Source organism: Poeciliopsis prolifica, unplaced genomic scaffold (genome assembly GCF_027474105.1).
Source record: "Poeciliopsis prolifica strain line A6 unplaced genomic scaffold, Auburn_PproV2 SCAFFOLD015, whole genome shotgun sequence".
Classification (NCBI taxonomy): domain Eukaryota; kingdom Metazoa; phylum Chordata; class Actinopteri; order Cyprinodontiformes; family Poeciliidae; genus Poeciliopsis; species Poeciliopsis prolifica.
Window position 1 is genome coordinate 4767616 of NW_026562390.1, and position 13695 is coordinate 4781310.

The 13695-nt window shown below is 39.0% G+C and overlaps 1 protein-coding gene across 1 annotated transcript in view; it reads right to left on the reverse strand.

The window, feature by feature from the left end:
* Positions 1–13695, reverse strand: part of tnksa (tankyrase, TRF1-interacting ankyrin-related ADP-ribose polymerase a) — a 76031-nt gene that overhangs the window by 19084 nt on the left and 43252 nt on the right. Inside the window, exons 7-19 of the mRNA XM_055040109.1 lie at positions 12567–12661; positions 10991–11057; positions 10124–10310; positions 9857–9978; positions 9679–9770; positions 8751–8829; positions 7866–8037; positions 7245–7324; positions 5416–5561; positions 5140–5305; positions 3959–4178; positions 1244–1353; positions 219–407 (exon numbers count right to left, since the gene is read on the reverse strand). Of these exons, the coding sequence (XP_054896084.1) occupies positions 219–407; positions 1244–1353; positions 3959–4178; positions 5140–5305; positions 5416–5561; positions 7245–7324; positions 7866–8037; positions 8751–8829; positions 9679–9770; positions 9857–9978; positions 10124–10310; positions 10991–11057; positions 12567–12661 (1725 nt within the window). The remainder of the gene's footprint in view (positions 1–218; positions 408–1243; positions 1354–3958; positions 4179–5139; positions 5306–5415; positions 5562–7244; positions 7325–7865; positions 8038–8750; positions 8830–9678; positions 9771–9856; positions 9979–10123; positions 10311–10990; positions 11058–12566; positions 12662–13695) is intronic.

The window sequence follows — 13695 nt, forward strand, 5'->3', positions numbered from 1 at the left end:
CCTCAGGCGAACCCTTCTGATTGCCTATTGCTATATTTGGCTGTAGTCAGGCGCCTAGCCTCAGTGAGCGTTACATTAGGAGCCTCATTAGTGAAAAAGTACAATCCTTACGCTTACATGCTCTTCTTCTGGTGCTCCACTGGTAAAAATAATGAGCTATAATCACTTGGCGACGGTTCTATTTTCATACAAGAAGCGTTTGGACAGCCTGTTGTTACCGTGGCCAGGTCCAGTGGCGTCTGTCCCTCCTGGTTCTTCGTGGTGGGATCGGCTCCGTGGGCCAGCAGCAGGGCACAGAGCTGGGTGCGGCCTTTCTGCGCCGCTTCGTGGAGGGGCGTGAAAGCCCACTTGTCGGTGGCGTTCACACACGTGTTGTACTTGATGAGCAGCGCGGCGATGTCCACGTGCTAGACGGAGAGGCAAAGAGGGACGCGAAGAGAGCGGGGATTGAGACAGATGAAAAACAAAAAAGGATCAGAGTCGTCTGGTAACTGTGACATCTGATGTTAGCTGAACAAAAATAAAAGATTGTCAGGATTCTTGTTTCACTACATGGCTTCCCTCTGCTGTTTGTCCTCGATTTCCTTCCTGGGCATCAAACACACTGTAACGTGTTTATGAGGAACAGTGGGGGACGCCCTAGTGTTTTTACGTTTGTGTTCTACAACGCAGCGCTCATAAAGCTTTCATGCAAACATGTGCTTCATAAGTTTTTTAGCAGCGCCATGCTGACTAAATAGGAGAACTGTTCCACTCCGAAACCTTGTGGGATTCCAGATGAAGGAGGAAAAAAAGCCGACAAAATCACGCATCTTTTCTAGAGAATCTACACATAATAGAACTGATTCATACAGGGGGCAAGTAAAGGAGAAATGAACCAAATTTGTTATTATATTTATCACATAACACCGTTTTGTGTTAAAGACCAAAAGTGTAGTGAATAATTGGGACAAGGAAGAAAACTTCACATCAAATTTTTGTTTATAATTCAACCCGATGAACATACTTCAATCGAAGTAAAAAACTCTGTTGCTTTTACAAGGACTCCAGTAAAATAAAGTTGATTTACCTTTTGTTACTAAGTCTTAAATTATAGGTCAAAGTTTATGATGTTAATATTGAACTTCAGGTTTAAGCAGCTCAAATAGATGAGCTGATGAGCGTAGTTTGTAGAATGATCAGGGAGAACGTGTCAATAACGTTCATTACTAATCTCATACAAAAGCTAGGTGAAGCATCTCACCCCGTATGAAGCCGCGTTGTGTAAAGGAATCAGCCCTCCTTTATCCTGAGCGTTCACGTCGGCTCCGTGCTCCAGCAGATACTCGGCCACCTCCAGGTTGTTGTAGCCGGCTGGAAATCAACAAGCAGCAGAGAAGAGAGAAGAAGCAGCACTGTGATGTTAGAGATGAGGAGGCTGGATCAAATAGCCATCTCAATTCCCATTTTTTACTAAATCCATCTTACTGTTGTTTATGTCTGTTGCAATTGTTTCATTTTAAACTGTTAAAATGTATCGCACACACAATACTATTTGTTCAGAAAATTAGTTTAAAACCAGTATTTTCTAAAGAGACTCCAAAGTTATCTGAAATGCCTTGTGTTTTACAAACATCAGAAATGAAAATTGGCTGAGACAAAAAAACTGTAAGCAAAACATTTATCTAAGATATAATTTCTTCTCACGAAAAACTGCATCAAGCAATTAAATGAGATGCTCATTTTGGGAAGCTCTATAGAAGTAAAAACAAGAAACATCATAAAAATAAAATCAATGTAGAAAGAGAAACTGCAGTTTAGTTTTTAAAAGTGTTTTTTTTTATTATTCATGCTGTGTGTTGATGTTTACATAAAATCTGTTTACAGCACAAATCTTTATGCCAGAGTTTGATGCTAAAAGCCACTTAACGCAGACAAAAAGAGCAATATACGTCTTCAATTTCTATAAGAGACGAACACCTCTGGTTTGTACAGAAGGATGTTCACTTACGTATGAATCTCATTAAGCCATTGTTTGTGACTGTTGGAGTCTGAGAGGTGTCTTTGGTGGAACAAACAGATTTGTTATCGCTCTAACTGATGACACGATGATTACAGAAGCTGAATATATAAATAACAATGAGGCTTGTTGAGCCTCGGGGCCAAAATAACATTATTTCTGGCTGGTGAGACTATTTGAGGTCGCCTCGCCTTATCTGTAAGCACAGCAGAAATGTTAATGTTTAAACACTTGGCTAATTGGGGCATGGTTTTAAATAAATACTTACATCTGTAGCTGATATTTGAGATAGAAATTGTACAAGATCCCCTTGAGCAGCTGTATCCGAATGTTATCAGCAAGCAGAAACTGAAAGAACATTAGCTTTCTAACGCTGCTCAGACAAATATTTAAAAACTCCTCTTTTAGCTTAATTTTTACTGCTAGAAAATTTAAACCACTGCAAAAAAACATGAGTGTCAAAACCTAAAGACAGAGGAGTTCTGGTAAAACACTGATCTAGATGTAATTACATAACCGAGCCTGCTGGCCAGTATTATGACTTCATCCTGAAGGCTGCAGTTGCGTGGTTGTGTTTACTTCCTCACTGTTGGCAAGACGCAGCGCCAGAAAACAAAGGGCGGCTTTGACAGACAAACTGGAGGAGACTGAGGGAGTGATTGGCACCAAAAACAGACTTACTTTCACTTTCTGACGTGTTAAAAGAAACACATTCCTGGCTGCCGTCTAAGACGAGATCACCTACATTTCCATTTACATGCTGCAGGCATTCTCAGCCCTTTTAGACGCTTCTATGTGGTTGGAAGTTGCAGCCTGTTGAAGCTTCACTGGACAAACCGAACACCTTCTGCAGAAATCTTCTACATTCAGATGAAACAACAAAAGAGCTTTTTTGTGCTCAGTGATGAAAAGCCTATCTTTAGGAATCGAAGTGAGGATTTCAAATTCAAGAAGACAGTGGTGCCAGTAGGAACTATTTTGCTGCCCGCAATGCTGGAACATTGCACAAAGTGGAATAACTAATGTCAAAAATCCTTAAAAATACTTAATTAAAAGGCAAAATAATAACTTTAAAGCAATTTGACTGTAATTAGTTTGTATATAAAAAAGGTTTCTACATTAATCATTTATAGTCAACACACATTACAAGATGTTGCAATAATTTTATAATAAGTATGGCGTCACCAGCATCATGCTGTTGGGCTTCTAATGATTCGCAGCAATAAGTGGACAGTATTGTTGAATTTCAACAACAATATGTTTGAAACTTGGAAGATGAACTGGGTGTTACTACAGGAAAAAAAGTTCAAACACACTTTGAAGTCATTTTAAGTAGAAAAGGCCTGTTCAAATTTTATTTCTATGCAAATACCGTGCGCATGTGTGTGGGTAAATAATTTTACCTTGAGGACTGAAAACAGCAGAATATATTCGAATCCGTGTTTCCAGTTCTTAAAATTCACTGCCAACGTTTGTTACATAAGCAACATCCCACCATCCAAAAATAACATGAATCATTAAAAACTCCAAAAACACAGAAATTATTTTAAATCTGAAGTTTATGTAAACTTCTCACTGCAACTGCATGACTTGTTCAGCGTCCGTCTGCCTCCTGAATATTTAGAAAAGCTATTCCTTAGTGAAAATCCCTGATTTATGTAAACATTTCTGAAATTAATGTGCACAACACATAGCGTTGATGATATTGACAGTTTGGAGGACTATCATTGTGAAGTAACTTTTTTTTTATATACAAAATGTTTAATTTTATGCCAGCTATTTTTCTTTATACATCATTTATAACCTGATTTTACCAACAAGATGAAATCTGAATATTTCAGGATCAGCAAGCCTTTCTGATCTACAGTATATTGGAAACCTTTGTGATGCTCATTCAACTGGAACATTGCATTTTCACCCATTAAAAGGGATGTGTGTGTGTGCTTTTGAACACACTACCTGCCAGGTGCAGCGGCGTCGAGTTGCGTCCCTGCGTGTCCCGACAGTTGATGTTGTCCGGGCTGCAAAGCTTCTGCACCCGAGCCAGGCAGCCTTTTTTCGCAGCGTCCAGCAGCGCGGCGTCTCCCCGCAGCAGGTCCTGGATGTCCGTGTCACCGTCCTTCACCAGGTCCAGGGGCGTGTTCCCATCTCGGTTCTTTTTGGTGGGATCTGCGCCGTGCTAACGGTGGGGAAACAACAAACAATCTCTACTTGATTCAGACTGACAGCAAAAACATCAAACGTGTCCATCCGACAGCACAGACTGATCTTTAGTTTAGCCTAATTCATGACGCTTTATCTACAGGTTCAAGACAGATTCAAAAATCAAATTTGAGACAAATTTCAAACGTTTTAGAACCTTTTTAACAGCAGCTAAACTAAAACTTAACACAGAAAAAACTATAAATATATGGGATGGTTCATCCAGCCATCTGGTTACAGGAAAGTAGCTGCCAAAACTAAATTAGCATCTGGTGACAGACCAAATTTAAGACCTGCGATTGGTGAATTTAAAGCCAACTTACATTTTTTTAAATGACTGTAGACTTGGCAGCTTTTGCATAATAAATATCCTAAAACAACTGTGAAAGAGCAGAATTTCAACAAGATTGACTGAGGCTTTCCTGTAAATGTCTGCCCCTTATTTGAAATCAAAGAGTATTTCACTAGTTCACCCAGAAAACAGTCTAACGTGCAACATTGATTTAAATAAGCTGAATAAAACATTATCAGATGTGATTAAGAGTGTTAGTTTTTACACAGCTTTGACAGCGGCTCTCACTAGACTCTCGCTGTGTTGACTTGTGTGGACGCATCAGGGAAAAAGGAAGCAGTTATTCCAATTAGAGTTACTTTTAGTCAGATTTAATTGGTCTGCAGTCTGGTCAAGAAAATGACTTATTTAGTGATTTCGCTGGCAAACTTTTCACTAAGACTGAACAATGAATAATTGATTGTTTTATCAATATAAGGGAGGAGATGTTGTTGAATTTCAGTAAGAGTGCTTGTGCTTCAAACTCACTTTGATTTAGTTTCCAAAGACAGGTTTGCATGAGATCTAAGACTTAAATGGCCAGCACAACAAACCGCCATTGACATATTTGAATTACGTTTGATGGACGAGGATTTTTGAGTCCAACCTTTAACAGCAGCTTGCAGATCTCGTATTTGCCCTTCGCTGCAGCTTCGTGAAGCGGCGTGAACTTCCACAAGTCGGCCACATTGACAGAGGCGCCATGCCGGACGAGCAGCTCAGCCACCTCGTAGTGACCGTAGGAACAGGCGTTGTGAAGAGGAACCAGGCCCCTATCAGGGGGACACAGTCAAAAATATAACTTGCTTTGTTAAAACTTTGTATGAAAAAACAAAAACCCCAACAAACTAATGAATTGAATCTCTCTCTTATTTTCACACACCCTTTATCCTTAGCGTGCACGTCGGCCCCGTGGTGCAGCAGGTATTCCACCACTGACACTCTGTTGTAGCCGGCAGCGAAGTGGAGAGGAGTGGAGTGCCGTCCCTCTAGATCCCTACAGTTCACATTCTGAGCTGTACACAGCGACTGCAGAGAAACAAGAGGGAGTAAAGACTCCTCAATCAACATGCACACTCAATTGAATGCACATAAATGCTTAGAAAATGATTGCAATAACTCAGTTCTTTGTTTCAGAGAAACATTCAAACTAAAAACTAAAAACTGTTGGTAAACAGCATAAGTTGATATCAATGTTCTTAGTGTTACTGAATAGAGTAAAATTCAGCATGATCCCATACATTTGATATAAAATAACATTTTACGTCAAAGTTTTCAGGAGATAATTTATGTTTAGTCTGAATCTCTCTGAACAAGTGTCATCGAACAGGTTGATCATTTATGAAAGCATCAACAGCAGCTTCATAAACAGAAACACAGGATTATATTTTCCTGCATCTGAGCTCAGAAAAACATTCAGTGGGTGACAAAAAAAAAAACAAGTCAAAACATAAATAAAAGAGCAGAGCTCATCTCCTCCTCTGCTAATCTGTCAAATCATCATCCATTCTGGGCTCAGAGCCTCTTTTGACCCATTTAACAACTGTTTTCTAAAAACGAACATGGAAACAAGCTAGGCATCGGTCTTCTGTCTCCCCGGAGCGACTGTTACCTTTCTCTTGTATTTGTTCATTATTATTGGACAAAAAAACAACAACATAAACTGCAGCATGGTTCATTCAACCATGAGAATAAAGGTTTTATTATTCTTAAAATCAAAAAGGGCAAAAATAGACAAGTCCTTCAACTCAGATTGAACAATAATCAGATGACATTTAACAGAGCAGAAGGGACAGCTGCAAAGGTCAGAGCATTTTTATATAAAACAGAAAAAGAAAAATCACTGGATTTACTGCAACCAAAGGTTCATAACCAGTCTATATCAAACTGTTTACAGCTGGGCACACACAAGAGGATCACACCAGGTGTACATGATTAGAACATCATTACTCAGTCTCATTATTGGACGAACACAATAATGAGACTGAAAGCGATGTCTGCAGCCTGCAGAAAGAAGATAGGAGCAGCTTGTGAGAGATTTATAGAGGACATTTAAAACATTTCTAAATCTGGCAGATGAAGACGGCAAGATGTGAACAGAAATGGCCAAGAACCCTGAACGATCCTGGATCAAGCTTCACCACGTTCATGCTAATGTGGATATGACAGAGTATGTCCGTACAGCCGGAAAAGACTGCGTTGGTTTGACTTCCTTTAGAGACGGACAAGGAGGAAACCTTTCCTCTCTAAGAAAAGCATAAAAGCCAGATTGTTGTAAACGTCTGGAATGGTGTTCTTTGGACAAATGAAACGGAATAATATGGACGTGTTCGACATAAAGCAAATCTGACTGGGACAACACAGGAGCAAATCTACAACACCTGCTTCAAAAAAGAAAAAAACAATGGATTATAATTGCTCAATATAAGTTCGCACCCTTAACTTAACTTTTCTTTATACACCTGAGTTACACAACAACAATATGAGAGTCTGTTATAGCTGCTGACTTTGATGATGGTAAGTCAAGATGTGTATTTATATTTCCCTTTTTATGAACCTTGTGTCTTACGTACTATATCTATTTGTCCCTTTATGCTCTTGAGGTAAATATTTACTTAATTTCAGAAGTTAGACTGAGTAATCCTCCAGCGAAAGGCTAAAAAAAAATCATCCATCAGTTAAAAGAAAAGCATTATAAAATAAATAAACTACCTTGACGGTATCCAGGTCTCCAGCTTTGGCAGCTTCCAGAAGTCTGTAGTCCACATCAGAGTTTCTGACCGGGACGTTCTCTGTAGAGAAGTAAGCCAGGAGATCAATGGAGGCGGCAGAGCCTGGATATCTTTGGACAAACATCAGTAGGAAGAAAAAAAAACCTAAAAAATAACCTCAAACTCTGAGCCGCCTGTTTTAAGAAGGGAAGGAAAGTATTTGAATTCTCCACACATATACAGAGATATGTAAAACAATTTATACCTTGTGATCCACTATAGACGAGAAATTGCCTTTTTTCTTTAATGCTCATAAAGTAATGTAAAAACATGAGGGGTTTGGACGAGGACAAATACATTTAGATGTAATTCATTCATTAAAAGAAAAGAACATTTTATTCAGAAAATCCTGTGAGAACTTGTACCGCCGAGTCTCTTCAATCCCTAGTCGACTCACTCAAAGCCTGCTTTGAAAATATCAATATCGACCTTTCAGAACAATTCCCGGATAATCCTCCAATCTGCAGCTGATGCTTAGCAACCAAACCCCAGCACGACCTACATGTGCTCTTCCTGCTACCCGGCCACCCCACGCCGCCCGCCCACACAAAGCGCAGCATACCATTGAGAATTTGCTGCACGGCTTCGTTTCCCATCTGAGCGGCGGTGAAGCCCTGCAGGGACACCAGCGTGGCGTCCGCCCCGTATCCTAACAACAGCCTGCAGGTCTGGAGGTGGCCTGCAAGCGCCGCGCGGTGCAACGCCGTCTGGCCCAGCGTGTCCAGGGCGTTTACCTGCACACACAAACACCTCACTGCTGGGACTCTCCAAGGAGCTGCTGCACTTTATGTGCTTAAAGCTCACAGAAATGTTCCCATTGTTAATCATTTACATCTATTTTGGCAAAAAAAATAAAATAAAAAAATAAAGATCTGCATGTGTGATTTCTGGGTAAATTAGATTTAAACACAAGTAACCTGCAATCAGTAAAACACAGAGGTGGGAGAATAATGATCAACCAAATTATCTTACAAAGACATGATGTTTGATCGAAGAAAATATATAAGATGAGTAAAATGTTACTTTTTTGATTTGTTAAACTTATAATATTGAATAAATAGCTAAATTTAGAGATTTGTGAGAAAAAAACATGTTTGTAAAAAGCAATGGTTAAATCATGAGTCTGTCTGTTTGACTCAATGTAACAAACATATTTAATCCATTACTTTTTGTGTTTTTAAAAATAATCTGCTGGGGTTTTAGCTAATTTCACAGCAGAAATATAGATTTTTCTTTTAATAACAATTTTAAGAAACTGTCATGGGTAGGATTATACATCAAAACTTCAAAACGATGATTCAACAAAAAATATGGGTTGAACTTATTGGAAACAGAAGAGATTTAGGATCTCTTCCTGTTAATCTGACCAAGGCACAAAATCCTGCAGTTTATCAATGTACCAATTAAAAAACGCATATGAAAAATACATTTAAAATGACTCGTTTACCTTTGCTCCATGTTTCTGGAGCACCTCCATAATGTCATTATGAGCCCGCTCCGCTGCTACATGAAGAGGCGTCATGAAACTAGAACCAGAGAAGATATGGCAAGTTTAACACCAGCTGTTTGCCTCCCAGAAACACTGGTTGATTTCCTTTAAACAGCATCATCACAGATTTAAATACAGATAAAATGTCTCTGTTGTTGAGTGAAGCCTCATGGCAAGCTGCCATGCTTTATGGTTTTGTTTCTTTACTTTTGCTTAATCACTCCAGACTAAACGCTGAAAGGGTGTGTCATCACTGTTTGCAAAGGAAAAACAAGCTAAACTAAAATCCAGACACTTCAATATGGACTTTGAAGATAAAGAATCATAAATTTGAAGCATATGTGCCAACTGTTGTAGCATTTTATCTAAAAACAGCAAAGCTTACTTTCCTATCCATTGTTTAACAACCCAGAATCATTTGAGGAAACATTTTTTAAAGAGTTGTGCTTGCAGCAACAGGGAGAGGAGGGGTTGTCTTTGGTAAATCCTCAAAAAAAGGGACTTAACTTGAGAGGTTACGTGGTATTGAAAGCTTCACGTTTTAAAACTGTGGCGTACCTAGAACTAGATCATCATTTTTCAACCCAGCCTGTGACCCACAGAATGATACATATTTGTATAAAACAGAAACGGTCAAAACAAGTTTTATGTCTTGAAACTAAATTCACACCTGGCTTATAGTCTTGGTACCAAAATTAATCTTGGACCGGCATCACACTTTCCTGATTAATTCCTTGAATACACTCGGGAACAAACTCTCCTTTGATTATTCGAGTCAGAAAAGCAACTTGTCATCTTCACCTCTGAAATAAATCAGTGTCGGGGCGCGTCTGAAATAACCTCTTGGTGTTTATGAACGGCACAAGAAGCCGAAAAGAGCACTCACTCCTTGTTCTTCTCATTAACGTTGGCACCTTTCCTCAGCAGCAGCTCTGTGACCTGTTTCCGTTTGGGGTGTGGAGATGCCACTGCACAATGCTAACACAAACACACACAAGAGAGTGTTGGACAAATCAGGTGCTTTCACTGTGTAAGCATGTGAGCAGCACAAGTGTTGATCTCACCAGCGCCGTTTCATGCGTGTGAGGGTGTTTGAAGTTGATGATCTCCAGAGCGAGGGTCTTCTTGGCCTTGGTCATGTCTGCTTCTCGAGCCGCTTGAAGCAGAGAGTGGCCCTTAAACTCATCTGAAGAGAAGAAGCAACTATAAATATGCTTAAGAAAAAGGAATCATTTAGTTTTAGTGCATATTTGAGAACTCCAACATGAGTTTTTTCAATGTTGATCCTAATTAAAGGTAGTTTCACCAGCATCACATTCGGCCATGCTCACATGTGAGTCTCTCCTTCAGCTCAGGAGTGGGGGCCATGTCCACAGAGCTTTTGCTGTGGCAGTTCAGCAGGGTGGGGTCAGCGCCGTGGCTCAGCAGGAGAGAGCAGACCTCCACCCGGTTTTTGGAAGCCGCTTCATGCAGAGGCGTAAACTGCCACAGATCCATGGCGTTCACGCAAGCTCCATGCTGAACGTAGAGCAAAAAATGACACAATATGAATAAAAATGTAAAAAAAAATAAATAAATAAGGGCAATTGGATCCTTTGAAGTTTTAATTAACAGTTTAGGCTAGGACTGAAACGATTAATCGGATTAATCAATCACTGAAATGATCGTCAAATCATTTAATAGGCGATTAATTGTTAACTGGAGCCCACAGACTCAAAATAAAGTCTTTTGCTGAGACAAAACCATCATAATCATAGCAGTAATTAAGGCAAATATGTAAAACAAATGTATTTACATTTTGAATTTAAGAAAAAAACACTTTGGTGTGTAAATATGTTTGACCCAAAATTCCTCAAGTGGCAGTTTTATTTCTATGTGCTTCAAATTCACTAAAGGAACGCTATCTTATTGATTTTAAGCACTAACATGTTTCTTTTCTTATTTTAAAAATAAATTGGTTTATTTGTATCTTTTAAAGTATTTCTAATATCATGGTAAAAGGCTTACGTGGTTAAATGAAAGATCTGAAGAATGTGCCAATTAATCAACAAAATAACCGACAGAATAATCAATTATTAAAATAATCATTACAGCCCTAATTCAGAAAAGATTTTTCTATTTACAAACAATATCAATTCAGCTGTATGTCATCTGTTAGTAAACCTTTAAAAATACCCTGTTTGTGTGTTTACTTGTACCTTTAGCAGCAGCTCAGTAACTTCATAGTGTCCATAAGAGCAGGCGTTGTGTAGAGGCACCAGTCCACTGGAAGGAGCGAACACAGAGTTATCTTTAATAATGCGTCTCTTTAGTTTGAAAAACATTTCCCAGATATGTTGTAATGCTAAAACTAAAGGAATGCTGGTATTCTATCCAACAGTTGTTGAAATTAAAAATGCTTTGGGAAATCGACTAGAGGTGGCAGTCGGTCGATTAGAAATGGAAAAAATGCTCGAATTTGTGATCACCGAGTACCAAACCACTACCATTTTCCGCAAACAAAACACCCTTTAAAGTGGAATTTGTTCATAAGAACTGTATCTTTTTAGAAAGAGAGGAGGAATGTCGGCTCTTCACTCAGGAACAACAGGAAGTGAGGCTTTGGAAAAAGAACCTGAAATCTATGACAGCCAAAATGATAAACGAACACTATTTAGCAAAAAGGTTTTTGCTTCTCTTCAAGTTATTAATCATAGAATCACTTGTAGGTGTAAGTGACACCTTATTCTAAATTCAGAAGGCAATAAATTCTTCTGGGACTATTAAATATGTTTGTGTGTAATTCTGACCCAACAGTATTTGTGAGGTCAGACACTGATGCTGGATGAGAAGGTCTGGCTTGATGTTCTGAGGCATTCTAAAGTCAAGGTTTTCTACACTTAACTACTTTGCCGCCCTGCACTGTGCATTGTTTCAGTCGATTGGACAGGAAGTGACCGTCTCTAAACCGATCTCTCAAAGTTGGGAGAATGAACCATTTGCTGAAGCATTAAGAGTTCCTTTCTAAGTTCAGTCCCAAACCATAATCCCCTTTGCACCAAGCAATGCAACTAAACATATTATTCAGACAAGTGACGCAGTCTTAGCAACTGCCAAACCCCGACCTCAGAAAGGCATGACTCAATACACCCGAGAACACATCTCCAATGCTCTTAAGTTCATCGGCGGTGTGCTTTACACCACTGCATCCGACACTTTGCTTTGAACGAGCTGATGTAATGCTTAGGCGCCATGAAAACCAATCCTATAAAGCTCTCTACAGTTAAAATAATGGGAAGGCCACACGAAGTTTGGAGGTTTGTAGCCCACCAACATGCAGACCTCACTTTGTTATGGCCCAGCACTTTGTGTCTGACCTTCTGTGGTTCTCAATGACGTCCACTTTGTAATATCACCACTAACGGTTGTTGGTGGAATATTTAGTAGGGTAGTAATTTTTTATGATTGAACCTAATACTTAAGGCAATATAGTTTAAGTGAGGTAGAATGATGGCTAAGGAAATAAAAATCTTGAACTCCTTAGATATTAGAGAAACTTTAGAGGTTACCTGGGGTATAATAAATTTCACTTCATCTTTTACAGGTGTTACTTTGAAGTTCATGTGTATTAAATGCTGCTTGAAAAACAAATTCATTCTCACATAACATGTTTTGATTCTTAAAAAAAAAACAAAGAAAAAATTGGGTTTTTTTTGCACAACTGTTGGGACCATCTCTAGGAATGTCCTCCATCTTTACCCTCAATTGGATTTAAACAGCTTTTGTCATACATACCCTTTGTCCTTGGCGTGGACGTCGGCTCCATGTTGCAGTAACAACTGAACTATCCTCACCCTGTTGTATCCTGCTGCCAGGTGGAGAGGAGTGGACTGGAGAGACAGAGACAGAGAGGACAGGCGGAGTAAGAGAGTGCAGAAAAACAGCAGAAAATGCAGAATAAATGTCAGCCAATAGATTTGTTCTACAGTGGGTGCTGATAAAATGCTAATTTAGAGTGAGTGAGCTTCTGCAAGAGTGAACACGTCTTTATCCCCACCCTATTTACAGCCCGTAAGTCTGAGAATAATTTCCTATAAAAGTAAATGAAAAGCCGAACCTCTCAATACATTAAGATAAGATGGATGAAATACTTTCAGCTCCATATGCTGCATTTCCTTCATTTGCTCCCTGCAAAGGCCAGTCTTCCTCAAAGCCGGAGCAACACCCAGCCTGAAGGGAAAACACCCAGCAGTGGGAAGGTTCCAGGCAAACAGCCCCCAAAACTCAGCTTTTTGCAGAACGAGATGAACTAAAGAACCAACTGTGAATAGGATTTGGTTTAAATCTGAAACACCGGCAGGTAGTAGGAAATATTAAATTAATAAAAGAAACAGAATCCATTTACGGAAGATCCATGTAGAAGCTTAAACATAAACCTCTTTCATGCATGGTACAGTTGGCAGCCAATCAGCCAACTTCTTTATACCTAGTGACATTATGAAGAAAAGATTTCTTTAAACTTCAACAAGGCCTTTTACAGTTTTAGGGTTGGATATTTACCAATTTCACAATCTTACCAATGGAAAAAAATCTATTAAATATCATTCACCTGGTGATATGTTAAACCTTATCTAAAAATTCAGCTTTTATTGGAGTACTATAATCAGACACAAGAAAAAGATATATCTATCTTGTTATGCAATAACTCCTTTTTACAAAATCATAGGCATCCAGATTATTTTCAGAACTAATTACACCTAGCAAAGAAAACAGAAGAAACTGGATTTTATATTTTACTTTTAAAGTTAATCTGAGGATGTTGGAGCTTTTAATTCCTGTTTACAATGGCTTTGCAATTAAACAGGAAAATACCAATAGACTTGCTTAATATGGATGATTATTATTGAATTCCTTAGAATGTTAA